The 26,299-nt window shown below is 36.3% G+C and overlaps 2 protein-coding genes across 2 annotated transcripts; both read right to left on the bottom strand.

Annotated features, from left to right (window-relative positions):
• Positions 1–20,454: 20,454 nt before the first annotated feature.
• Positions 20,455–21,012, bottom strand: LOC138878588 (uncharacterized). Its single transcript, XM_070158280.1, has one exon. The coding sequence runs from the start codon at positions 21,010–21,012 to the stop codon at positions 20,455–20,457; it is 558 nt and encodes a 185-aa protein (XP_070014381.1).
• A 1,801-nt stretch (positions 21,013–22,813) lies between these two features.
• LOC104246769 (GATA transcription factor 5-like) lies at positions 22,814–24,616 on the bottom strand. Its single transcript, XM_009802650.2, has 3 exons — positions 24,528–24,616; positions 24,171–24,356; positions 22,814–24,079 (listed from the first exon to the last, which is right to left on the bottom strand). The coding sequence occupies exons 2-3, from the start codon at positions 24,351–24,353 to the stop codon at positions 23,486–23,488; spliced, it is 777 nt and encodes a 258-aa protein (XP_009800952.1). The 5' UTR covers positions 24,354–24,356; positions 24,528–24,616; the 3' UTR covers positions 22,814–23,485.
• Positions 24,617–26,299: the final 1,683 nt, after the last annotated feature.

Below are 26,299 nucleotides of genomic sequence, written 5' to 3'. Positions count from 1 at the left end.
GAAAATAGAAATCAAATCAAAGTAAAGCTTTAGATTTAGTGAAGCTGTTGAGTTCTAGAAAGTCCTCCTTTAAAGGGAATGGGGGAAGGGGTTTATATAGTGGTAGAAATTAACAAGTAAACAAGGAAACACTGTAAAATTAAACATAAATAAGGAAACCATAGCATGCAGAATCAATAAAATTGGATTTAGGGAAAAATAGGTAAACCCTAATTTTAGGGAAAGCAAATATTGACAAAAATTTAACAAATATCGGTCACACGGTAGAATATAGGACGAACATAGACATAATAACACTTAAAATCAGAGAAGCGAACCAATTTTGGTTCGATCGAAAAAGATCTAAAAACCCTAATTTTAAGGTAAGTAAGAATCAACAGAAGATATACAGATATTTATACCCATAATAGAACAAGAGTGAATATAGACGGAATAGCAGAAAGGTCAAGGAAACATGGGGACTTGGGGGAAGGGAGGTGAGGAGAGTAACATAGAAAAATATTTTCACTCACCAACCAAATAAGAGAAAATAAACTATTCGTTTTCCATGAAAATATTTTCTAGGAAAATAGAAAATATTTTCCATGGAAACATTTTCCTTCGTACCAACACACCCAATATCTTATCACATTTTCCCCTGAAAGTAACTACTAACCACATCGACATATCTAATTAATAAGTAACAAAATGATATCTCATTACATTTTAATTAATCTTAGTAAATTAATTTGACAGTAACCCTCAGTTTCAAAAACGTTAAACAGATTAACCTAAAATATTATTTCATCTTCATATGAATTTAAGGATACATCTTTCATTTTTTATAATATGGTTTTTATACGTTAATGCATACCCACGATTTTAAGTCGACCATGTCAATTTTATATATATATATATATATATATATATATATATATATATATATACACTTTATTTATTTATAGATAATATATTAATTTATGACAATAATGGTGTTTACTGTTTACACCCGGAACCTACCAGTCACATCTGTTCCGGATTAGGTGTTGTACTAATCACTGCTAATGTTATGTGTTCGATATGAATATAAATATTTTCCACAGAAAAAGTTTTGCAAAAAATAAAAAATAAAAAAGAATTGATTTTTCAGTTTAGTTTTCAGTAGTTGATTGAAAAAATAAAAACTATTTTCCATGTTTGATTTTCTCTGCCCAATTTATATTTTATATTTCCTGAAATGGTAAATCGCATTTATACTTTTGCAGTAGCACATTTTTCATGCAGAATCAAAGAGAGTGAGGAGATGAGACATATTTTGGACCACTAAAATATAGCTCTAATATTTAGATATTGTTCAGTAGTCAAAGGAAAAACATTTTTTTGAGGAAAATATTTTCCTAATTATTAAATTTAATCTTTACACGAGAAATTAACATTTTGCTTCTTACTAAACACACTCTATAGGATCGTTTAATTGAAAATAAATTATTCAAAGATTAATTATCTCGAGATTAATTATCCTGAGATTGTTATTTCATCCTAGCATAGGAATAAAAATAATCTTACAATTCATAAATAAGTAATTCCAGGATTAGTTATATTACAATTTTGTTCCGACCAAACATGAAATAAACTTATTTCAAATTTAATCTCGAGATTAATTGTCCGTTATCACTCAAAAGGGCCCTATATTTTACTTTTTTGTTCTTCTGACACTGCTTATTTTGTCATAGGCTTTAGAATAAACAGAGTTTCACTTACATTTTCAAACCTTTAATCATGCTGCCCGTTTGGATCTATAAAATTTTTCACTTTTTTCGACATATTTTTATTTTTTTCAAAATTAGTGTTTGGCTATAAAAATTTTAATTTTCACATGAAGATGAATTTTGGAATTTTTCAAAAAACTGTTTTTCAAATTTTTCACTCAAATCACTCGCAAAAATGTAAAAACAATCTAAAATTTTACACTAATTTTCAAATACCATTTTTACTTGAATTTTTTTTTTTTTTTAATTTTACTATTCTTATGTTCAAACGCCCACTTAATCCGTGTCATATGAATGGTCGCCACATGTTGAAGCAGTTGGATTGAGAAACCAAAGATTTATTAATAGCTCCAACTACATTCTTTAAAAAACAACAAAGGGATAATCAAAAAAATAATGGTAAATTTAGTAATATATAGTATTGACCTTTTGGATTGTATTTAATGTCGTCTTATACACTTGTAGGATCCCTCTACATAGTCAAAGTCTTTGGTGTTTTTTTTTAATATTGTTAGTATTTTCTTCTTTTTATATATATTACTATTTTGACTATTTTGAAAAGCGCATTTTCAAGTTGGGTTATTCAATTTGAGGGGTGTGTTTGGTATGAAGGAAACATTTTTTGGAAAATACTTTTCAATTTTCTCATGTTTGGTTGGCTTAAGTGTTTTGAAAAACATTTTCCTTATGAACTCATTTTCCTTCTCAGAAAACATTTTTAGAAACTCCTTCTCAATCTTTCTCACCCTATTCTCCATCCCCACTAACCCACCCTCACACCCCACCCCCACCCCCACCCTAAATAAAAATATTATTAATACTACTTTCTTTTCATGTTATAGATAGAAAAAAAAAAAAATTGCATTTCAACAAACGAGTAGTTTTTTTACATGATATAAAAAATATTTTTTTTATTTCAACAAAAAAAAGTACTTTCTTTTCATAGAAAAAGTCGTTTCTTTCATTTCAACAAAAAACGTATTTTCTTTTCATGATGCAAAAAAATATTTTTTTTTTCATCTCAACAAAATGAGCACTTTATTTTCATGTTGTAAAAAAAGTACTTTTTTCAACCAAAAAAAAGAGTATTTTTTTTAGTTATGGAGCACAAATTTTAACATTATTTTTTGCGTAAAAAAGTAAAACAACACATTAGTTCCTTTGGGATTTTGTGAATTTTTAAAAAAATAATTAAATTCTTGAAGAAAATAAAATCTTAAAAACGTTTGGTATTTGGGGGAGGGGGAGGGGGAAGGAGGGGGTGAGCAAGGAAACATGGGGACTTGGGGGAATGGGGTGAGGAGAGTAGCCTAAAAAAATATTTCCTACTCTCTAACCAAACACTAAAAAATATTTTCCGAAACAAGTTTTTCACTCACCAACCAAACAAGCGAAAATAAGTGATAAACCACTCATTTTTCATGAAAATATTTTCTAGGAAAATGTTTTCCGTTCGTACCAAACACACCTGAAGTCACTCTCAAATTTCAGTATGGTGTCCTCCATAATACTCGAGGTACATTCTAGATTTAAACTTTATTAATTCAAAATTTTAAAATAATGATCTCAAACGTTAATAATTGAGTTCGAATTTAATAGTAGCTATTCATTTTATGGATTTTTAAATACAATAAAAAGTTAAATTTTTTTATTTTTAGCCCGCGCGAAAAAGTTTGGATCAATGTTGATGGATTAGACTGCAACAATATAATACACTTTACATTCGCCCATGAATGTGGACATGGACTTATGATTAAGTCCCAAAAATTGAATTCTCATCGACGAGAAACTTTAAAATGCATGATTGGATTTTTAACTTTTATTGGCTTCGCTTATTGTTATTTTTTGATATTAGCAAAAATAATGCATACATTAATTTTAGTATTCTTAATCCTTTGTTTGTATATTTTTTTAAGCTATGTACAACTAATACAAGTTATATACCCTATTTGGTATTATCCTACGTATAACTAATACATAGCGCTAGCAAACCATGGTATTAGTAATACAAAAACTATTACTACATGCATAAGTATGGTTAAAGACAAAATTATCCTTAAAATCCCGCAAAGCTAAAGTATGCGGAGGGTAATTTTGTAAAAAGATATGATTTTTAGAAAATATATAATGCATGTCATTTTAGTACACCACATCAAACAGTCATAAAAATTAATCTCGACTTAAAAAAAACAGCATAATTAATTCCAGCATTACTAATCCTCGCATTGCTAATACATCATATTCAGTACTATTACCAAACGACCCCTTAATATTTTCGACGATCAATTAATATTATTTCAGTGCTTTATCGAAAAATTCAGCAGCTTTATTGACCAAACAAGCAAACTAAAGTCCACTTTATCGTCCCAAGAATTTTTATTTATGGATATCTGATCTTAATCTCGTTTGTCAAAAGAAACTTATCGTGATCGTTACACTAAATCAATAAATTTGAGTCATATATCATGCTTTGCGTTAAAGTTTGATAAATGAATTATGATATTAAAATGTATAATATCTAAGGATATCTTAAGTACCGTTTAATGTTGATTTAGTTACTTAAAAAATATTAAATCTTGACAGCTTGTTTTAGCTACGCTTTGAAATATAATTGAAAGATAGTCACTTTTTATGATTAATGAAGTTGGATAAAAATATTCTTAGCTAAAAGATGAAAAAATTCTAGCACAATATAATGTTCATACACTTGTAAACACGCGAAAATCCAATACACTATGTTAGAATTTTACTTGTAGGAAATTCTCGAACTCAACCATTGTGTGTTGAAATTCACTTGTAAAAATTTCAAACTTTAGTATATTTTCGTATTTTTGCTAGGGGTAATGTTGCTCCAATTTTATTATCTATCTATTAATATAGAAAAGGAAAGATGGTTGACCAAGGGCATATATGTCATTTCCTAAAAATTTCATTTTTGCATTTCTTAAATGCAAAATACACGTGGATCCCACATTTCTCTAGCCACAACTCTCCTTTAAATGCACTATGTATGTGTTGATTATACTGTTTGTACTCATTTCCAATCTTTTTCTTATTTTGGAAATTTATTAATTTTGTTTTATTCAAATAGAAGTTTCCATAGAGAAATTAAAATTAATTTTTAAATAATACAGAAACAAAAAGAAGTATCGATATCTACAAATTTTTCATATTTACTAATACTATCTTAAAGCAATTTAAAAATAAAAATTAAATGATTTTCATCCATCCATATTATTTGAAGGCAATTTCAAACTAAATAGTTTCATATTCGTATACCGGGCCTTTCCTCATCTAGTCGTATTAACATGGGGCTAAATGTTAATATATATCGGTGAATATATATCGATTATGGTCTAAAATGGCTATTTGTTATTTTACCCAATAGAATTGAGTATTATCATTTCGGCCGAAAAGTTTTAGAATGGGGTGTCCACACTCCACATCAGAAATAGCTACTCTGAAAGGCCTGAGTCGACTTTTGAGCCCATGAAAAGATTTATACCTAAAAACGATGAGAAAATGACATTGTATAGCCGCTATAAAAATAATAGCTGAAAAATATATAAAATTTATATATTTTTTGTATATTTATACATTTGTATGTTATATATAAAATTTATACACTTTATCAGCTACTAGGTGTAAATAAATTCTGATGCGGGCTAAAAATAATAATAACCCCAAAAACAAAGATGCTAGCACTAGCCTTAATTAATTAAAGGTGTGTTATCTTTTAGAATTAAAGAACTTAATTCTAGAAGAATTAACCCAAATGATCGCACATTCAACCGCTTAAATTAAAAATATCGACACACTATATACAGTATATAAGATCGCTAAAATGATAAATAGTGAATTTGACCAATTATTGCATAAAAATTCCTTAATTCTATCCATTGGTCCAAAACGACTAACAGAAGTTCATTGGGGCAAGTGCATAAATTGCCATTCTCAGGGATGCGATTAGAGATAAGCCGGTACTTATTTTGTCCTAAAATTTCAAACTAAAAATCTTAGGGAATCTTACAGAAATGGCCCAAATAAGTCCTAACTTAACAACATCTAGCCATTGATCGTAGACTTACCAAAACTAGTCAAGCATATAGAAAAATTAAAAATCCAAATAAATAAAGTTCTTTCTCTCCAAGAATCACACGCGAAGATCTCGTTCCATATTTTTAAGTGTGATTAGCAACATTAGATGTAAGACGGAAAGAAAATTTCATGGATGAGGTAGCAAACAAGGTGATAAAATACAAAAAATATATATACAAGATTCAAAAAATCTAAGCAAAAATGACTATTTTCAATGGTTATGGTTGAAATTCATTGAAAATATATAACGAGACAATATACAAAAATTGAAGAAGATTGGCGGTGATTTGGACTGATTTGGTATCAAAATTCGTAGTTAAAATCGGGTTCAAAAAAATTCTTCTGCGACACATGTACCAAAAATATATCACGCATATATCACACACACAGGTATACATGTGATACACATTTGATACAAATATGATACATATGTGCTACACAAATAATACACAGTGTGATATACGTATAATTGTTTTCATGTTCATCTTCTACTTCAAAATTTCAATTCAAACCACCCCAAAACTCCATCAAATTATCCCAAAATTGAGATTCAAGCTCCCTAAGATGTACCTAATCTATTCTGATAACACTCATTCAAAAAAAAAAAATTATAGCTAATTGACTAATATTAATAATATCTTATGAATTGATTGATTTTTATAATAAGCTACGTATAAAAAGAGATATTGATGTTTCCTAAAATCTTATGATTCAATGATAAGAAAGGCTTCGGATTGGGCGATCCCAGCCCAACAAATGCTTAATCCATTACCCATAACCTTAAAAATTTTAATAGCTAGAGAAAATATTAGTTAGAGAAGCTGAGAAGGTGGACTTGATAGCGGTGCTTGCGGCGGAGAAGCTAGATTCCATGGATATGCCAAACAGAAGCAAAGGAACACACAAAATTTTGCACAATCGCTTTAAGGTTTTAAATTCATATTTACTTTATGTGAGCACCTGATTTTTGTCTTATGTGAAACACTCCTACAAATTAAAGAAATAGATTTTTTTAAAATTGTTTGCAATTTTTTAAGATTTTTATTAATTGTTTGCATTTCTGTGCATGTTTACTCTTATTACAATCATGAAAAAATACCATACATTGCATTTAGATTTTGTGTTCACATTTTAGGATTAGTTAATTAATTAATTGCTTTATTAAAAATAAAAATCACAAAAAATGGCTCATTTTTACATTCTTAGTTTCTAATTTCGGATTATTAATTTTTCTCTCTTAATTTAGGATCAACTAATTTTTATAAATTTTATAGTTAGATAATTAGCTTAATTTTACAATTTAAATTAATTTAGGAATTTAATTTAGGTTTTTAGTTAATCAAAAGAAAGAAAAGAAAACAAAAAGAAAAAAAAGGGAAATTGAAAAGGGTTGTTTTAAATTCAATTGGGCCAAAATTGATGCTAAGCCCAAATCCCACCCCAATTCGGCCTCAGACCCAAACCTAATATACTTTACCCGGTCCGGCCCGCCCCACTAAAGCCAAACGACCTCGTTTCTGATCCATTGAATCCCAGCCGTTGATCTCATGTGATCCAACGGCTGGGAACTAGCCTTGACTTAGCATATAACTGTCTGAAACCCTTCATCCTCCCCCCATTCGAACCCCTTCTTTACAGTCTCTCACCCAAAACCTAGCCAAATCCTAGCCGCCCTAAAACTCTCTGCCATCTTCGTCGCCAACCGCCCACCGGAAATCGCCTCACGGCTGTTCCGGTGCTTCAAACTTCCCCAAATCTTTACCAGGCAACCACCTTTCACTCCCCTTGCCAAATCCGAAACCACTTCTCCAAAATCCCCATCCAAATCCTCCAATTTTAGATCTAAGAATCAAACCCCAAACCCTAGTTGCTCCAAACTTCCTTAGATTGATACCAAGCAACCCCTGTCCCCTCCTCTTCCTAAATCCATCATCAATTTCCCCAAAAATACCCTCAAATTTCCCGAATTTTATATCTGAGAATTGGAAGAAAATCCTAATTCTTCTAATTCTGATTCTTTGCCTCCCAGAGCTCGATTTGACTCAAGACTCGTGTTAAGCAATCGTTCTCGTTGAGAACCCTTGACTAATACGAGTTTTGGCTTGTATCGAGAGTCACAGTTGCTTGACCAAACCACTGTACCCCGCCGAGTTCTTTGCCCTCCTTTGTTCGTTGGTTCAATTCAGTCACCAAGCTCTTTCCGGTTAGCCAGTACTTCACCTCTTCCTCTTTGGTTTTGTTCTTTGATTCTGTTTTTTTTTTATTTTCTTGTAATTCTAATTGTTTACTGGTCCGAATTTGTTTAAGTATTTATTTGTTCCAATTAGTTGTTATTGTCCACTTGTTTGAATTAATTGGGCGTTATTTGTTTTACCATATACTTGCTTATGTTAGTTTCTTAGTTGTTTAGGTTAGATTTATCATGAGTTCTGTTTTTATTCTAGTTCTTCTTGATTTTCTATTTCTTTTTCCTTTATTTTAATTGCATGATTTAGAGTTTAGGGTTTTATGATTCAATTTGTTAAATGCTCAGTATCCATTCATCTTTCATTGTTCGTCTCTTAGAGTTAAGTTTGTCACTAGCCGTTAAAACTGGATTTTTGAAGTTTATCATGAAATTAAATTCTTTATTATTTGTTTTAAGAGTCCAGATGTTCACCCTTTCAGTGTTGTTTACTGTTTGATTGGTTATACTCATATTTGCCTGCTTTATTTTATTTGTTAGGATTTGTAATTGTTAAACACTCCTAGGGTCTTAATTGAACAAATGAAAACTTAGGGGTTAATTTGGAAAATAGAAATAGGACTTTCAGATAAGTTTAGTGTTAGAAGCTTCTAGAATTTGGGGCAGCTGACTCAATTTTGGCCAGCACAAATGCTAAAACCAATCAAAAGCTGCCAGCTGTCCTAATTCTGTTAAAAGATGCTTGTGTAAGGGAATAATTCTTTTTGTGTTTTTGAGCACATAGCACTTGAGTTGCCTATAAGTAGGACCCCTCCCTCACTCCTTAGGCAGAGATTCAGAACCCTGGAAAATACAAAAAAGTTTCTGCATTACTTTCATTGAAAATTGGTTGGAATTGTTCCCTGATTTCTCTTTTAGTAAGAACTTAAAACTTTCTTGGGATTTCTGGATTTCTGGGTGTAAAGATAGTCTAAAGAGGCTGAATATTGATGTTGACTTGCTGCTTTGCTCATACTTCTGTTCTTGCTGAAATCCTCACTCCCTTTTGCTTTGTTTTGATATCCAGGTACTTCTTGGACCATGAATGATCACTGAAGTGCAAGCATGTATTCCATTTGAAATATGTAATTGAAATGTGAAGATCTAATGACAAATGTTGCCCTTTTAATTTTATTCACATGTTTCTTTTAAGTTCATCTAGCCTCTTTATTAGTTTTAGCTTTCTTTTATGTGTTTCTTCTCATTTCTCTCACTGTTTGTTTCCCACCTTTAAGTCTGGTTTAGGATCTGGTCTTAAGCATCTATGTTCCTTTTAATAGCTGTGATTTGAACAAAAGGTTGCAACTGTTGTTTATGAACAAAGGGACACAAAAATGATTGTGAAGTAAGGCCTTTGGCATTTTGAGGACTCTTACTGTTGAATTAGCATACTAAAAGGCCACTAGTGTGTGTTTGGAAGTGGATTGTTTTTATACGTATCTAAGGGATGCTTGATTCACGTATCATGTACGTTTGAAAGGGTGTTATCTGACTGTTGTACACTTTTAATTTAATTGCTTAGAATCTCAGTATTGTTAGGATAGTTGTACATGTAAATTCAGTATAATTAATGAGTAGTTTTAAATACCAGATGTATGCTGCTAACATTAATAGTAAAATAATGAATTAAAAGTGCATAATATGGTTGTTTAGGTGTTGTGATTTTTTGGAACATGCATATCATGTTGTTATATGTCAATTATAGTCAGTAGGGCCTCATTAGGACCTTAATGTTTGAATTATCATCGCCAAAGCATTTGGGGTTTGGAGTTGGCCCAAATGGGACCACCTAGGCTGTGGCCAGTTTCGTTTGGCTTCAGCTATTTCCGTCCTTCATTTGGGCTCAATCTCGAGCCCAACTTTCATCAGCTCTTATTTCCCCAAAACAGCTTATCTTGAGTAATGCATTGGGCCTGTTGTTAGCCCAAGTTTATGTAATTCAGGATCTAACCCCTCCCCCCCCTCCACACACATACACCAATGTATTTATAATCAGTAGTCTATATCAAAATTTAGAACTAGTTTAGATACGAGCACTCTCAGTTCGTTTATTTTGCACTTTTTCTTTAAATAAGCCGAGGTGTGTCATCCAGTCACATAGCCTATGGCCCTCACTTCAGTACTATAACTTAGATATATAAAAAATGAATGCTTGTAGTTTGCTTTATGCACGTTTAATATATCGTCGTGATTGTGGACACGTTCGCGTGACATAATTATGATTCTAAAAACAAAATTGAAGTATGTGTTCGTGCAACTTCGGTCAAACTTTCTTAATATTAACAAAGCGTTATTAATTGTGGACACGTTTGCATGACATGATTTTTGACGCGCCAAACAAATGGGTACACATACGCGTGACCTGTTTTCAAGATAATTTCTTAATTAAAATAGGCAAATATACATAGGTTCTAAAATGAGTAATTAGATAATTTTAATAAGCCAAGTATGATCAAAGCGGCCGTGATAGAACCACGGAACTTGAGAATGCCTAACACCTTCTCCCGAATTAACAGAATTTCTTACCCGGATTTCTGTGTTCGCAAACCGTAAATAGAGTCAAATTTCCTCGATTCGGGATTTTAAACCGGTGACTTGGGACACCATAAATAAGGGGTGTGCATTCGAATCGGTTTATTGATAAATTGAATCGATTATTTGTTATCGGTTTATCGATTTATCGATTTAGATTTCGAAATTTTCCTTATCGAGTTATCGATTTCGATTTTGTCCTCTTCAGTTATCGGTTTATCGATATACTATAATTTTTTTTACCTTTATTCTATAATACTCTTTCCTTTACCCTAAGTCTCTAACCCTATTATTTCATCTACCATATTTAAGAAATGATCATATTTAAAGCTCAAGGGAATGAAGTTCAAATTAATGAAAAATAGAACTAGGCGTGATGATGTATTTTTTTTATATACCGTTGGAGTGTTGGTGGCATATATTTGATCCCTTACTTTAGTTTCATTGCATGTGCTTGTTGACACAATTTTTATGTTATAAACGGTGTCCGTCTTATTTTAGCTTCTTTTTGTCCATATTAGTTAGGTGTGTTTATAGCGATATACTTTCCATCGAATCCCGCAAATTTTCTTATTGGTGTAATCGATAACCGAATCAATAAGCCCAAAAAATCGATAAATCGAAATCGAAAAAATCGAAACCTTATTGAAACGATAACGATAAGCATATGTACAAATCGATAAGTAATTATTGATAAGGGTCAAAATCGAATCGATAAATCGAATGCACACCCCTACCATAAATTATCTCAAGTAGTGACTCTGAATTTAATATAAATAATCTCGTTTCGATTATTGTCACTTTAATTGAAAAAACTCCCTTTATACCCTTTGCAGGGTAGTAAAAAGGAGGTGTGACACTTTAAATTAATTTTTTTAACCGATGCCGATGTGTTGTATATGTACTTGTTATTTTATTGAAAAATATTAGTTGCACACTTGAATATATTAATTATTTTTATTTAATTTAGTTGATAGTTAATTGTCCGATCAATTCATGTGTATCCTAAAAGGTGCCTTAAATATTGCAGACCGATATTTAAATATCCAAGTGCAGATAAATTTACCTCATTGATATAATTTAATTATCATAGTGTAGTTTAAATATTATTTTTGTTATACTTTATGTGTCATATTAAAACTTACTATTATTCTAACTTTGCATAATAAATGGGACATGTTCATAACATTACAATTCTTACATGATATTTTACAAAATAAAGTAGCGAAATTGACCGAAATGTATTGACATCAAAGGAATATCAAAATGATTGGGATAATTTTGAAAAGTTAAATTTTAATTATACACAGTAAAATAATATTGTAAGATATAAACTTCATTTTGCTAAAAATAAACACCAAATATAAACAAAAGATAAATATACTCCTAACACTACTATTTACCCTAAAGTTTGGATAACAATTAAACTTATAATGTGGTTTTAAGAATATGTGATTTCACCAAATACCAATTGATAAACGTAAAAATAAGTGATGCAAAATAACAATAATATAAAGCAAACCAGCGTTTGTACTTAGCCCTCGAGCTTGGACACCCTCGAGCTAGTTATGCAAGAATAGTTAAAGGCACAATAAGCTGATGAACATGAAAGTAAGCTGAGAAATATTATATTGCTTTGATATTCGTGAATGTAAGGTGTTTACAAGATGATTAGGGCCCTCTTTATATAACAAAGGAGTCCTAGTTATGGTACAATTCTAATTACGGAAGTAAATCCCATGATTAACTAGATAATCGCCCTGATTTGATCTGTTCCGCGATTTACACCATGATCTCCGGCCAATCACGGATATCTCGCTTTTCTATTACTGCGCTTTGCTCGAAGTTTGTCATATTTGATCTCGATCGCTGCTGGCCTCGATCTCGACATGCATCTCGATCTTCGAATTGGCTACATGTCTTCGTGCTCTGGTCTGATTCATTCCAAGGCTGACCCTCGATCCAATTAAGGTGCTCTCGATCAAATAGCATAATCGGGTTGGCCCCGCTTTAACCGTATATAGATAGTCCCCTCGTTTCTTGGAGTGTAATGAGAAGAAACTAACTGAGCTTTCGATTTTATACCTCGACCAATTATGACATCACCCTCATGACATAAGCGACAGAAGTGACCGAAGCGTTGCGTCGGTACGATTCCCAAAATCATTAATGAGTGTCAGTTGGCGGTCGGCCACTAGTGCCTTTGAACCATTGTCGTGAATCCTTAAATAGGTCTTCTTCTCACTTTCTCAAACTTTACTTTAGAATTTTCTAATACTAATCTTCAAAATCTCTTTGTGTTCTTCATGTTTGTCTGCAAATCTTCAAAGCTCTTCACATCTTCTAAACCTTTTCGTTCTGCTCTATTGCCAATTCTTCTCCAAAACACAAAACCTTGTCCTCTTCTTTTTTCTTTACACAAAAATGGCGAAGACATCAAAAACTGTTCCTCAAAAAGAAAATGCCTATTCGTCGTGGCCGGCCAGTGATAAAATGCCGGTGGACCCGCGCCCTGAGGAGTGTGTTCCCGAGGGAGGGTGTGACCTCACTTCTGACTTCAAAGTCGAGAAAACCTCCTCTATTGCCAAAGTCGAGATACATATGCTCGATAACCGAGAGTGACCTCGAGTAGGTAAAAAAGGACTGTAATTGGGACAAGAAAGAGGTGGTGTTCCCGACCCTTGAGGAAGATATCAGTACCTACATGAATGAGTTCCTAAGTGTTTACACTTACCCATTCACGCTGGGCCATGTCGACCCCGTTATCCTCGACTTCTGCCGCCAGTACCAGATAAACCTAGGCCAGATTCACCCTTCCTTCTGGTGAATCATCCTTCTATTCCGGTCTTTTACGAACAAAAAGGAAGGGACGCCTTTCACCCTTGATCATCTCATAACACTGTACAAGCCTCGTCTTTTTCGAGGCAGACTGATAAAGCTCCAACGTCGAGCTACCAAGGTATTGTTCTCGAGCATAGACAAGGACATGGACAGAGGGTGGATGGGTCGATTTATCTAAGTGAAGACTTCCAACCTAATTCCTCCCAAGAAGATGCCATTTCCTGAGAAGTGGAACATGAAGCGTAAGTTCGATCCTTCTTCTAGCTTTTTATTTACTATTTTGTTTCCTTTAATTCCTCTTACTAGCATCCCTTTCTGTGATGTAGTGGTTGCTTGGATGCCCAGCGCGATTCCAAACCTCGAGATCTGGGTTCAGACCCTAGCCTCGACCTCTTCATATGCTGAGCGCTCATGGCGTGACTTAGCAAGGGGTCGATGGGAGGCCAAAAATCACGGCAATCCTTCTTCTTTATGTACATAATGGCCTTAAAACGTTTTCCTCTTAAACTTACCTAGCTCCCTTCCGTGCAAGCCTCGGTAAAGATGCTGTTATGAGGCCCCCATCTGGGGAGGAGGAGGTTTCACCCCCGGTCCCAAAGCCGTCGAAGGAGAAGAAGAGGAAATGTTTCTCGCCCTATGATACTCCGAAGCCTAAGAAGAGCAAGGCTCATAAGTCGAAGAAAGACACTACCGCCCTGCCTGCTAATGTAGCTCAGCAATTAAGGGATGAAGAAGAGGAAAAAGAAGACGCCGACTTCGAGCTAGTAGCTCCAAAGAGGGGGAGCGTCGAAGCTTCAAAGGCAGTTGAGTTGGTGATGGTCGATGAGGCTCAGCTTCGACCAAGGGGATCTCGAAAGAAGTTCCGTGCAAAGTCCCCGAGTCATCGGAGACCGAAGACGTCTCCTGTCGTGATGAACAATCGACAAGTGTGCCCGAAGGTTGTTGTTCCAAGGCCCTTCGAAAAGGAGAGAACACCCCAAGCACCTCGCTTGGGGCAATCGATATTGATGATTCGCCGCCCCTCCCCACATTTTCTGGGGGGGAAATTCAGGAGGCCCAGGCTATGGAGACCCCCAATGTAGGAACGACCCATGAAGGGGAGTACTTATTCCGTGGTTGCTTCTTGGGGGTCGAAGATATTTCCGATCTGGATGCATCGATCATTTTTTATGAGGCTCAGCGACTCCTGAACCAGGTATACTTCAGCTCCCATTATTTAGTTTTACGTTTGCCTTTATTTTCTTTTTCCTGATTTCCTTTCTTTCTCCATAGGCCATAACGCTTCATCGGGAAGCATTTTCCAAATCCTGGGCCGAGCTGAACCGATGTGAAGCAATCTCAAAGGGCTCATGGAGGAGAGAGATGCCCTCAAACTCTTCAGCGGGCAAAAAGAAGAGGAGATCAAGGACCCCTGAGCTGAACTAGCCAAAGCTCACAAAGAGCAGACCGACCTGATCAAATAGGTAATGAAGTGTTTTCTTAGAAGTTTGATGTATCAATTCAGGGATGACGACTAATAATTTGATCCTGCAGGTTAGCAGAAGGTCGAAAAGATTGAGCAGCTTCTCGAGGAGGCCAATATGAAGGAGGCAGAGACTTTGGGGTGGAAGCAGAACATGGACCGCCTTGCCTCGGATAAAGATACTGCTCGAGTCTAGCTATCTTTGGCTGAGCGTCAACTCCAAAGCATGAAGGAGGAGAGCTTGGACCGAGCCAAGAAAATTGAGGAGCTCGAGACTCGGTTGGCCACTGAGCTTGCAAAGGCCATATCTGAGGCAAGAAGAACAAAGGTTGTAGTTGAGGCGATGGTGGTCGTCTATCGAGCTGATGCTGAAGCTACTCAAGTTCGAGCAAAGGCAGCGGCTACACAGCCCAGACTAGATCATACTGGGCCGTTGAGCATGCCAAGTTTCAATCTCGAAGATAGATTCTCGAGGAGATTCATGATCGTGGCTTCGACCTTGCCGCTGATATCGAGAATGCAAAAATACTTGAGGCCAATGCTAGAGCGCTGCTTTCTTCTGACGATGATGACTCCGGGAGCTCGAGCAGATCCAAGAGCAGAGAAGATGAAGATGAGGTTCCTGGGGAAGATTAGTCATTTTAGATTTTTTTTTGGATTTTCAGTGTAAGACCATGGGTGGTCTTTGTAAATATTTTTGCATATATGAAAGATCCCTTTTCTTTCCGATTTGTTTCTGATTTCTGTTTCGCGAAAACTCTGTTTTGCTTTTGCCTTATAATAATTCTGATATACTTTAGATCTTGTGAGAATTTTGACTCACTTCGTTGCCTTGCGAAAATTTTGTCTAAATCAGATTGGTATTCTCTATAGTCGAGTGAGTACTCGCTCGAACTCGGAGTAGAAAAAACCCTTAGGTTTCGATTGAGCGAGGGTGGATCCTCGAACTCAACAATATAATGGCCCTTGGGCTCTTGAATCGAGCCAAGATGGCCTTAAAGGAGTGGTTTTTCCCTTTTTCGGCTTAAAAAGTTTTTATCATATAAAAGGTTGTTATGCCTTAGCACGAGATAAATCTGTACCCATTAGGATTCAGCGTTATCGAAACTTTGTTATGCCTTAGCATAAGTTTGTTCGAGAGTTCGAACAATTTGGTACCTCTTAAGGTTTTTGAGGGTTGATGTTATCATAACCCTTTGTAACTTTGCCGAGGGTAGCCTTTTCTAACCGGCTTTATGAAAATATTTGAAGGCCTGTTTGATTACAGAATTCGGACGTCTCCGAACCCTCTTGGTTTGGCTGTAGCCTTTAACTCGAGATTTCGCCTTTTTAAAGTTTTATGATTTTGAAGTTTAATAATTCGAGCATGTCGATTTTCGGACGGCAGTCCTCGAGTACGGGATTAATTGCTCGAGCTTTATTTGCAATTGGCTCTTGAGCCGGGTTCCGCAATAGATCATAAGTATGAAATTGTAAAGTAGAAATTTTACTAAGGCATGGAATATCCGATAAGGAAAAAATACTTCTTTCAATAGATCATTCATGCGTACATGTTTTGTCATTAGGGCTCGGGTAATCTACATGAGCACGACTCATTTGATCGTTTTGCCCTTTACAAAATTTACCTATCGAGACCCGTTGACACGAATCATTTTCCTTGAAAACATAACATACGAGGGTGATGCCCCCCAATATTCAAGGTTGATTGTGAAGAGGCCTAGGATACTGTTGAATTGCTCTAAGTTAGCACGAACAATTGCCGGAAAAACCCATTTGGGATAAAAACCGGTCGAAGAGAAAAAGAGTGCAACACGTGCTTTCAAGCCTAAGGACTTTGTTTTCGGAGAGATCTTCGTCGTCTTCGACCAAAGACCTGCAATAAGTTAGTATAAAACACGAATGAAAAAAGGAGAAAACCATACCTTAGCAATAATATCTTTTGAGGAGTGATATGTTCCAATTATTTGGTAATTGTTCGTCGTTCATCGTGCCAAGTTTGTAAGATCCTTTTCCAATGATGCTAAGGACCTGATACGGTCCCTTCAAATTTGGACCGGGCTTTCCCTCATTTGGATCTCGAGTGTTGATGGTGACCTTTCTCAAAACTAAGTCCCCAATTTTGAAGTGTTGAAGATTGGCTATTCGATTGTAATATCTTTCGATTTGCTATTTCTAGGTGGCCATTCGAACGAGGGCCACTTTTTATTTTTCATCTAGCAATTCGAGGCTTGTATTCATAGTCTCATGATTTGATTCTTTCGTTGTGTACCGAAACCTGACGCTTGGTTCCCCAACTTCGGTCGGGATCAGAGCTTCGGCGCCATGTACTAAGGAGAACAGTGTTGCCCTCGTACTGGATTTTGTCATTGTTCGATATGCCCAAAGGACTTTGAGCAAAATTTCTCTCCATTTTCCCTTAGCGTCGTTCAACCTTTTCTTTAGGTTCTGAATGATGGTCTTGTTTGTTGATTCGGCCTGTCTATTCCCACTAGGATGATATTGCGTCGACAATATCCTTTTTATCTTGTGATCTTTGAGGAACTTTGTTATTTTGATGCCGACAAATTGTTTTCCATTGTCGCATACGATCTCGGCGGGTATCCCGAATCGGCATATGATGTGATCCCAAATGAAGTCTATGACTTCTTTTTCTTTGACTTTCTCGAAGGCTTGTGCTTCAACCCACTTAGAGAAATAGTCAGTCATAAATGAATGAATTTAGTTTTACCTGGGGCTGATGGTAGACGGATGACGATGTCCATTCCCTATTTTATGAATGGCCATGGGGATATGACTTAATGAAGTTGTTCTCTGGGCTGGTGGATCATTGGTGCATGTCTTTGGCATTTGTCGCATTTTCGAACGAACACTTTAGTATCTTTTTCCATATTGACCCAATAGTACCGTGCTCGGATGAACTTGTGAACCAGTGATTCAGCACCGAAATGGTTCCCCCAAATACCCTCATGAATTTCTCGTAGGACGTAGTCGATGTCTTAGGACGTAGTCGATGTCTTCTAGACCCAAACATATTGCTAATGGCCCATCGAACATCCTTCTGGACAATGTTCCATCCTAGGCCAATATGAATCGTGCAGCTTTCGTTCGCAAAGTCCTTGATTCCTTAGGGTCCGATGGAAGCTTCGCGTTCTTTAAATACTCGATATATTTGTTCCTCGAATCCCAAGTTAAACTTGTGGAGTTTATTTCGGCGTGGCCTTCTTCGACTACTTACTTTGAGAGTTGTACGACAGTCCCCAATCTAATTTCATCGTCTTCGACCGATGACCCCAAATTTGCAAGGGCATCGACCTCACTGTTCTGCTCTCGAGGTACATGTTGTAGGGTCGATTCTTTGAACCGGTGTAGGGTTACATGCAATTTGTCCAAGTACCTCTGCATTCGATCCTCTCGAACCTCGAAGGTCTTGTTGGCTTGATTAACCACAAGTAGGGAATCACACTTGGCCTCGATGACCTTTGCTCCTAGGCTTTAAGCCAGCTCGAGACCTGCAATCATGGCCTCATACTCGGTCTCATTGTTAGTAAACTTAGGGGTTTTGATAGATTGTCTAATTGTACTTCTTGTGGGCGGCTTCAAACTGATGCCTAGACCGAACCCCTTCACATTTGAAGCACCATTTGTGAAAAGGGTCCACACCCCCGAAGACGTACCTGCTTTTATCAAAAGTTCCTTTTCGACCTTGGGTATGAGGGCTGGCGTGAAGTCGGCCACGAAGTCTGCTAAGATTTAAGATTTGATGGCCATTCGAGGTTGATATTCGATATCCTACCCACTTATTTCGACGACCCATTTGGCCAGTCGGCCTGAGAGTTCGGGCTTGTGCAAAATGTTACGAAGGGGGTAAGTGGTTATGACACAGATTGTGTGACACTGAAAATACGGTTTTAATTTCCTAAAGGCACTTATTAGAGCAAGTGCTAATTTTTTTAAGTGTGGGTACCGGGTCTCAGCTTTACCTAAAGTTCGGTTAACATAATAAACAAGAAATTGTATACCTTGATCTTCTTAAACTAGGACACCACTTACTACAACTTTCGAGACTGTCAAATATAAGTAGAGCTGCTCATCCGCTTTTGGAGTATGAAGCAATGGCGGGCTCGAAAGATACTGCTTTAGTTCTTCCAATGCCTGTTGGCATTCCGGAGTACAAGTGAAATTGTTCTTCTTTTTGAGCAGTGAGAAGAACCTGTGACTTCGATCCGAAGACCTTGAGATGAATCAGCCTAAAGCGGCTATCCGCCCTGTTAATCTTTGTACGGCCTTGACGTTGTCCACAACTGTGATGTCTTCGATTGCCTTGATTTTATCGGGGTTGATCTCGATTCCCAGATTTGACACCATAAAGCCGAGAAACTTGCCTGAACCGACTTCGAATGCACATTTCTCGGGGTTAAGCTTCATGTTGTACTTTCTCAATATGTTGAAGGTTTCCTGCAAATGTTTAAAATGTTCCTCTACGTGAAGGGACTCAACTAGTATGTTATCAATATAAACCTCCATTGATTTACCTATTTGTTCTTCAAACATTCGGTTTAATAGGCGTTGATAAGTAGCACCAGCATTTTTTAGCTCAAATGGCATTACATTATAGCAATAAGTACCATACTTAATATTAAATGAAGTTTTTTCCTGATCCTCTGGGTTCATTTGTATTTGGTTGTACCCGGAGTAGGCATTGAGAAAACTCAGGATCTCGTGGCCGTCCATGGCATTGATCATGCGATCGATATTCGACAGAGGAAAAGAGTCCTTAGGGCATGATTTATTTAAGTCCTTGTAGTCTACGCACATTCTAAGTTTATTCCCCTTCTTGGGGACTATGACTGCATTTTCTAACCATTCGGAATATTTTATTTCCTGGATGGATCTTATTTTGAGAAGTTTGGTTACCTCGTCCTTGATGAATTTATGTTTTACCTCGGACTATGGCCTTCTCTTTTGCTTTACCGGTCTGAACTTTAGGTCCAACTAAATCGATGAGTGGTACTCCGGTGTGATCCCTGTTATGTCAAGGTGGGACCAAGCAAAACAATCTATATTTTTAATAAGGAATTTAACGAGTTTTTTCCTGAGCTCAAGAGTTAACCCCATGCCTAGGTATACCTTTCGATCAGGCAGATGCTCGATCAGTATGACTTGTTCCAGCTCTTCGACCGTTGACTTCGTGGCATCGGAATCATCGGGAATTACGAAGGTTCGAGGTATCACATAATCATCATCCTCGAAGGTTTCCTGCTGTTCCGATCTGGTCGAAGCTAGCGACTGTGGTTACTATTTGACTTCCTGCTTTTCTTTTGATTCTGATCCGTTTGGTGATGTTAGTGTCGATACTTGTATTACCTCATTAATTGCAAACATCTCATTAGCCGCTGGTTATTCACTGTACACCATTTTTATTCCTTCCGGTGTTGGAAATTTCAAGACTTGATGAAACGTTCAAGGTACCGCCCACATATTATAGATCCAAGGTCTCCCGAGCAGCCGTTGTACCCCATATCACCTTCGATTACATGGAACTTTATTTCCTAGATAGTTCCGGCCACGTTTACTAGCAACATGATTTCCCCTTTGGTGGTTTCACTTGCCATGTTAAAATCGTTGAGCACCCGAGCTGCAGGCACAAATTGATCCTCGAGGCCAAGTTGCTCTACGACTCTTGATCGGATAATATTTGCCGAGCTACCTGGATCAACCAACACACGTTTAACTTGAATTTTATTCATAAGGATAGATATTACCAGTGCGTCGTTGTGAGGTTGTTCTATTCCTTCTGCATCCTCAGAGTTGAAAGATAAGGTGTCCTCTAGTAAGTAATCCCGAGTACTCTCCCTTGTGATCGTCACTTTGGTGCGTTTGAATATCGGGCCTTGAGAAATATCGACCTCACCAACGATCATATGAATCATGTGCTGCAGTTCTTCCTGTTCGTTTTTCCTGTTTGCGTCCCTATCTTTGAAATGATTTCTAGCTCGGTCACTCAAGAACTCTCGAAGGTGACCCTCGTTGAGAAAACGAGCTACTTCCTCCCTTAACTGTATGTAATCTTCGATTCTGTGACTATGGGTTCCATGGTACTTGCACATTTGATTTGGATTCCTTTGAGCTGGATCGGTCTGTAGGGGTCTGGGACATCTAGTATACTTGATTCGTCCCAATGGCTTACACAATATCTGAAGCATCGACGCTCAAGTTGTATTCCGATAACCGTGGTGCTTCTTTAGGCTCGACATGTTTATCGACGCCACTCTTACTCATGAGCCCTCGGGAATTTTGACCTCAATCATTCCTTCGAACATTTCGAACAGAATTACGTCCCGGTCCGTTGCTTCTACGAGCTGTACTATATGGTTGGTACTGATCTCTGTTCGATCGAGGCTCTTTGTCGATGTTTCTTTGAATCCTGCCTTCGGATCTATTCAGGTAAGCAGAACCGGAAGGGGCTCCCAACTGATCATCCTCGACTCTGACCTTTGACTGGCATCGATTATGCACATCGGCCCAGGTCACCGCTGGATATTCAATCAAATTCTACTTTAGTTGATGTGATGTTTCCGAACGTTGCTCGTTCAAACCCTGAGTAAAGGCTTGGACAACTCAATCATCGGTAACCGGGGGTAGGTCCATGCGTTCCATCTGAAATCGAGATACGAATTCCTTTAGCATTTCATTGTCTTTTTGTCTCACTTTGAAGAGGTCTGACTTCCTAGCCGCGACCTTTATTTCTTTATGAACGAATCAGCAACCATGGCGAAAGAATCGATGGAGTTGGGCGGCAAATTGTGGTACCATATCATTGCCCTACTCGATAAAGTTTCTCCAAATTTTTTCAATAGAACATATTCAATTTCATTGTCTTCTAAATCATTTCCTTTTATTGCGCATGTATAAGAAGTGACATGCTCATTAGAATCAGTGGTTCCATTGTACTTGGGAATTTTCAGCACACGGAATTTCTTCAGAATGGGCTTCGGAGCTGCACTTGGTTGAAAAGGTTTCTGTACAAACTTCTTTGAATCCAAACCCTTCAGAATCGGGGGTTCCCCCGGTATTTGATCGACCCGTGAGTTGTACATTTCTACATTTTTATCATTAGCCTCGATTTTCTTTTTTCCTGATTCAATCCGTTTAGTGAGCTCCTCGAGCATCTTCATGATGGCGGGGTCAGCTTCCGATCCATTATCGTTCAATTTCTCCTGTACAGTCTCGACCATATGAACAACTTCCTGTGATGTATCGAGTTCGATTGTGTTTGGTGCTCGATTCAGATTTTGGAGTTGCGCTATCGCAGCCTGCTGAGTTTGTAACATGTCAAATATCATTCGAAGGCTAATCCCACCTTCTTCACCATCTTGTGTGTTCTGATCGACTACCCGGGCGTCTCTGCGGATGCTACTTTCATATTCGACGCCTAAATCTCCACGAATGGCAACACGAGAACTGACATCGAATGGATCTACGACCTATGGTACGTCGGGATTGATTGGAGGTACTCTGTTTCCCGGAGCGACTACGTGTATGGAGACCAAGGCCAGTATCTGTGTGTGTGGGTACTGCTTGAGAGTTCGACATATCGATTTTTAAAATCAAAAACACTTACGAGAACAAGCATAAAAGCAGTGTATGTTATGAGGATTAATACTAGGCAATCACTATTATCCTTAGCTCCACGGTGGGCGCCAAACTATTTACCCTAAAATTTGTTATATTTGGATAACAATTAAACTTATAATGTGGTTTAAGGATATGTGATTTCACTTAATACCAATTGATAAACGTAAAGATAAATGATGCAAAATGGCAACAATATAAAGCAAATCAGTATTTGGACAAAGCCCTCGAGCTAGTTATGCAAAAATAGTTAGAGGCACAATAAGCCGATGAACAAGAAAGTAAGTTGAGAAATATTATATTGCTTTGATATTCGTGAATGTAAGGTGTTTATAAGATGATTAAGGCCCTCTTTATATAGCAGAGGTGTCCTAGTTATGATACAATTCTAATTACAAAAGTAAATCACATGATTAACTAGATAACCGCCCTTAATTTGATTTATTCCGAGATTTACGCTATGATCTCCGGTCAATCACGGATATCTCGTTTTCCCGTTATTGCACTTTGCTCGAAATTTGTCATATTTGATCTCGATCGCTACTGGCCTCGATCTCGACAGGCATCGAGAATCTTCAAATTGGCTACATGTCTTCGTGCTCTGGTTTGATTCATTACGAGACTGACGTTCGATCCAATTCCGTGCTCTTGATCAGCATAATCGGATAGGCCCGACTTTAACCGTATACAATTACGAATGTAAATATACATTTTCGTTTTTCTTCTGAGTATGACTGGAAAGTACATAAACAACTCTCCTCATCCGTTACCCGTAGAATACCTACTACACAATCTAGTATCTATCATCTCGCATCAGAAATGTACAATAAACCGGCCCCGACTCCGGTTCTTCCTTTTTCCCTCTAAAATTTCTACTACTTCACTAAAATAAAAAGTCCACAAACCTACTTTTAATTCCAATAAAAAAAAAACCCTACCATGTTAAAGTTAATTCTTCAAAAATTCTGAACCGGATAGAGCCAAACCGCCGCCTTCTACTTCCATCTTCCGCCGCATCTCTAAAACTTTCCGGTGATTGTTGGAATGTAGCTCGCTCGAAAACGTCGGGCTGCAAGCCGGCCGGTACTCCGGCAAAAGCCGACCGGATTTAAACCGGACCCCACATGCATTGCAAAGAGTTTTTGCACCCATTGGACCGGCCCGCCACTGTGGGGTCTTCTGAACACCGCAATGGCTACACCGCCGTGGTTGAACCACACCTCCCGCCGTCTTCTTCCTCCTCTTATTCACCGCCGCCGGCTTCCGTACTATCGACTCAGCTGTATGAATGAAACAAGGTGATGACAAGAACGATGTCGTTGTAGTGGAGGAAGAGGAAGTGGAAGTGGAAGCTGACTCGGTCAATGGAAGTGACCAAACTCGGGCGGCGGCTGTATGTTTGGTTCTTGCCCCGGTTTGAACCGGAGTGGCGAAGCATGATTTATTGTCTTGGACCGACTGGTTCAGTAATTTTCCGGCAGTATGCGTGAATGAGTCTTCAACAAAATGAGCTAGCCATTCGAGGTTATCCTCGTCATTTTCCTGAAAAATAAAAACAGCTCTCATTAATTCTTGTAGATAATAAAAAACGTTTCTTTTCACAAAATAAACCGTAACGTAAAATAGTTCTTACCGGAAAATTGAGTTCACTAAACTCTTGTTTTCCAGATAAATTGGTAATATTTTCAGCTTCAACTTTCTCTGGTTTTTTACCGTTATACCCCGGTGGGTGTTCTTCTTCTTCGTCTTCAGCGGAACCATTATTGGAGAAGTCAAGGAATTCGTCAACCAAAAATTCATCGAAGGTACCGTCCATGCCCTATTCAACGCCCAAACCAAAAAACCATTACATATGCAAGGGTATGCAGACCTTACTCCTACGTTGTAAAAGAAAAAAATTTATTTTCGATAAACACTAAACTCAAAAAAATCGTTACATAAATTCACAACAAAAAAATCATCAAAAGAGAAGGAGAGATTAGAAAAGTACCTCTGCATAGAAGAAGAGTGAAGGGAAGGTAAAAGAGAGAAGTAGAGAGTTTGGTAAGGAATTCAATGAGAGATAAAAGAGTGAGGTAAAATGATTGTGTTGCTTTCTTAAAAAGCGTTCCCTTATCGTACCCAAAAAAATATTTTCATTTGTCTTTTGCTTTCCCGCTCTATGCTTTTTCCAATTTGCCACAGAAGGCATATACGTTAGCAAAATCAAACCAGATTCACTGTAATCTGATTTCCAGTAATAATTTACTCCTTTATCCAATTTATGTGAACATGTATGATTGGATAAGAAGTTTTAAAAAAAATTAAGATTTCATTTGACTATGAGTTTTGCCAAAATAAATTTGGAATTTATTTTCAAAACTCATGTTTGGCCATAAATTTTACTCACATTTTGGTAAAATCCCAAATCCCAAAATCACCCCAATTGCTGATTTTGGGCCAAAATTCCAAAACTTAGCAATTATACATGTTTTTCCAAAATAAAGTTAGAAAATATGTTTTGAAAACGTATGTCGAAACACATTTTCATCTTCAAACCAAACTTCACCCAAATCAGATTTTTCAAAATAAATTTGGAATCTATGGCCAAACGCTAGCTAAGACTTTTGAAATTTGTAGTTCTAAACAAGTCAAAAAGGGGCCAAAATATTTATGTGATTATAAAAGCTTCTCATTAAGTGTAGAATAGGAATTTAAGTTAAATTGTTTCTAAATTTAGAAAGGGGTCATTCTTTTTGGAACGGACCAAAAAGGAAATAAGTTCACATAAACTGGAACGGACGAAGTATTACTTATAATATACTTAGGAATCGTTTGGCAATAAAAAAAGATTTATTTATTTTGAATATTTTTTCACTTTTTTTCAGAATCAGTGTTTGGCCATGAAATTTTCAAATTCACTTGAAATTAAATTTCTTAAATTTTTCGAAATTTGAAAAACTCTAAAAAGTTATTTTTAAAAATTTTCAATTTAAAACACTCACAAAAATTTAAAAACAACTCTAAATTATATTCATGTCCAAACACAACTCTAATTTTCAAATACCCTTTTCAACTTGACACTTTTTCATTTTTTTCCGGAATTTTACAATTCTTATGTCCAAACGCCCACTTAGGGCCCATTTGGCCATAAAAATCACTTTTTTTCGAAATCAGTGTGTCGCCATAAATTTTAATTTTCACTTAAAAATGAATTTTGATATTTTTCGAAAATTTGAAAAAAATCCGAAAAATTATTTTTCATAATTTCTACTTCAGATCACTTACAAAAATTCAAAAATATCGTAAAATTGTATTCATATTTAAACACAACTCTAATTTTCAAATATCATTTTCAACTTGAAATTTTTTTCGCTTTTTCCCAGAATTTTACCATTATGTCCAAACGCCCACTTATTTTACAGCACTAGACATCCATTGAATTATAGAATAATATTGTCTTGAACTCCTGTTTACATTAATTTTTTATTTAATAAATTGAAAACCCAATTTAAAAAATATCAGGACCAACAACCAAAATTTCAATGCTAAGCAAAATAATTACTGTTAACGACATTGCTAATGGTTGGGGAATTATGGAAGTAAATGGTAATCCATAATAGGAATACAAAATAGTGTGAGCGTAAAAAGTTACTCACACAGAGTGTTTTGCACATAAACTTTTTTATATTGAATATTGAACTACAGTTAAGTGATATATATTTTTCACTTGGATTTTCTTTTACCTTTAAAATTAATTATTTAGGTAAATTATAAACATCT

The sequence above is a fragment of the Nicotiana sylvestris genome, chromosome 9 (assembly GCF_000393655.2).
Source record: "Nicotiana sylvestris chromosome 9, ASM39365v2, whole genome shotgun sequence".
NCBI classification, from domain to species: Eukaryota; Viridiplantae; Streptophyta; class Magnoliopsida; order Solanales; family Solanaceae; genus Nicotiana; species Nicotiana sylvestris.
The sequence above is the reverse complement of the archived record's forward strand: the minus strand, read 5'-3'. Positions and strand labels throughout refer to the sequence as shown.

Coding starts and splice junctions, on each gene's coding strand:
- LOC138878588 (XM_070158280.1), bottom strand. CDS start 21,012: ATGTGCAAGTACCATGGAACCCATAGTCACAGAATCGAAGATTACATA.
- LOC104246769 (XM_009802650.2), bottom strand. CDS start 24,353: ATGGACGGTACCTTCGATGAATTTTTGGTTGACGAATTCCTTGACTTC. Junction 24,080..24,170: donor TTAGTGAACTCAATTTTCCG/GTAAGAACTATT, acceptor TTTATTTTTCAG/GAAAATGACGAGGATAACCT.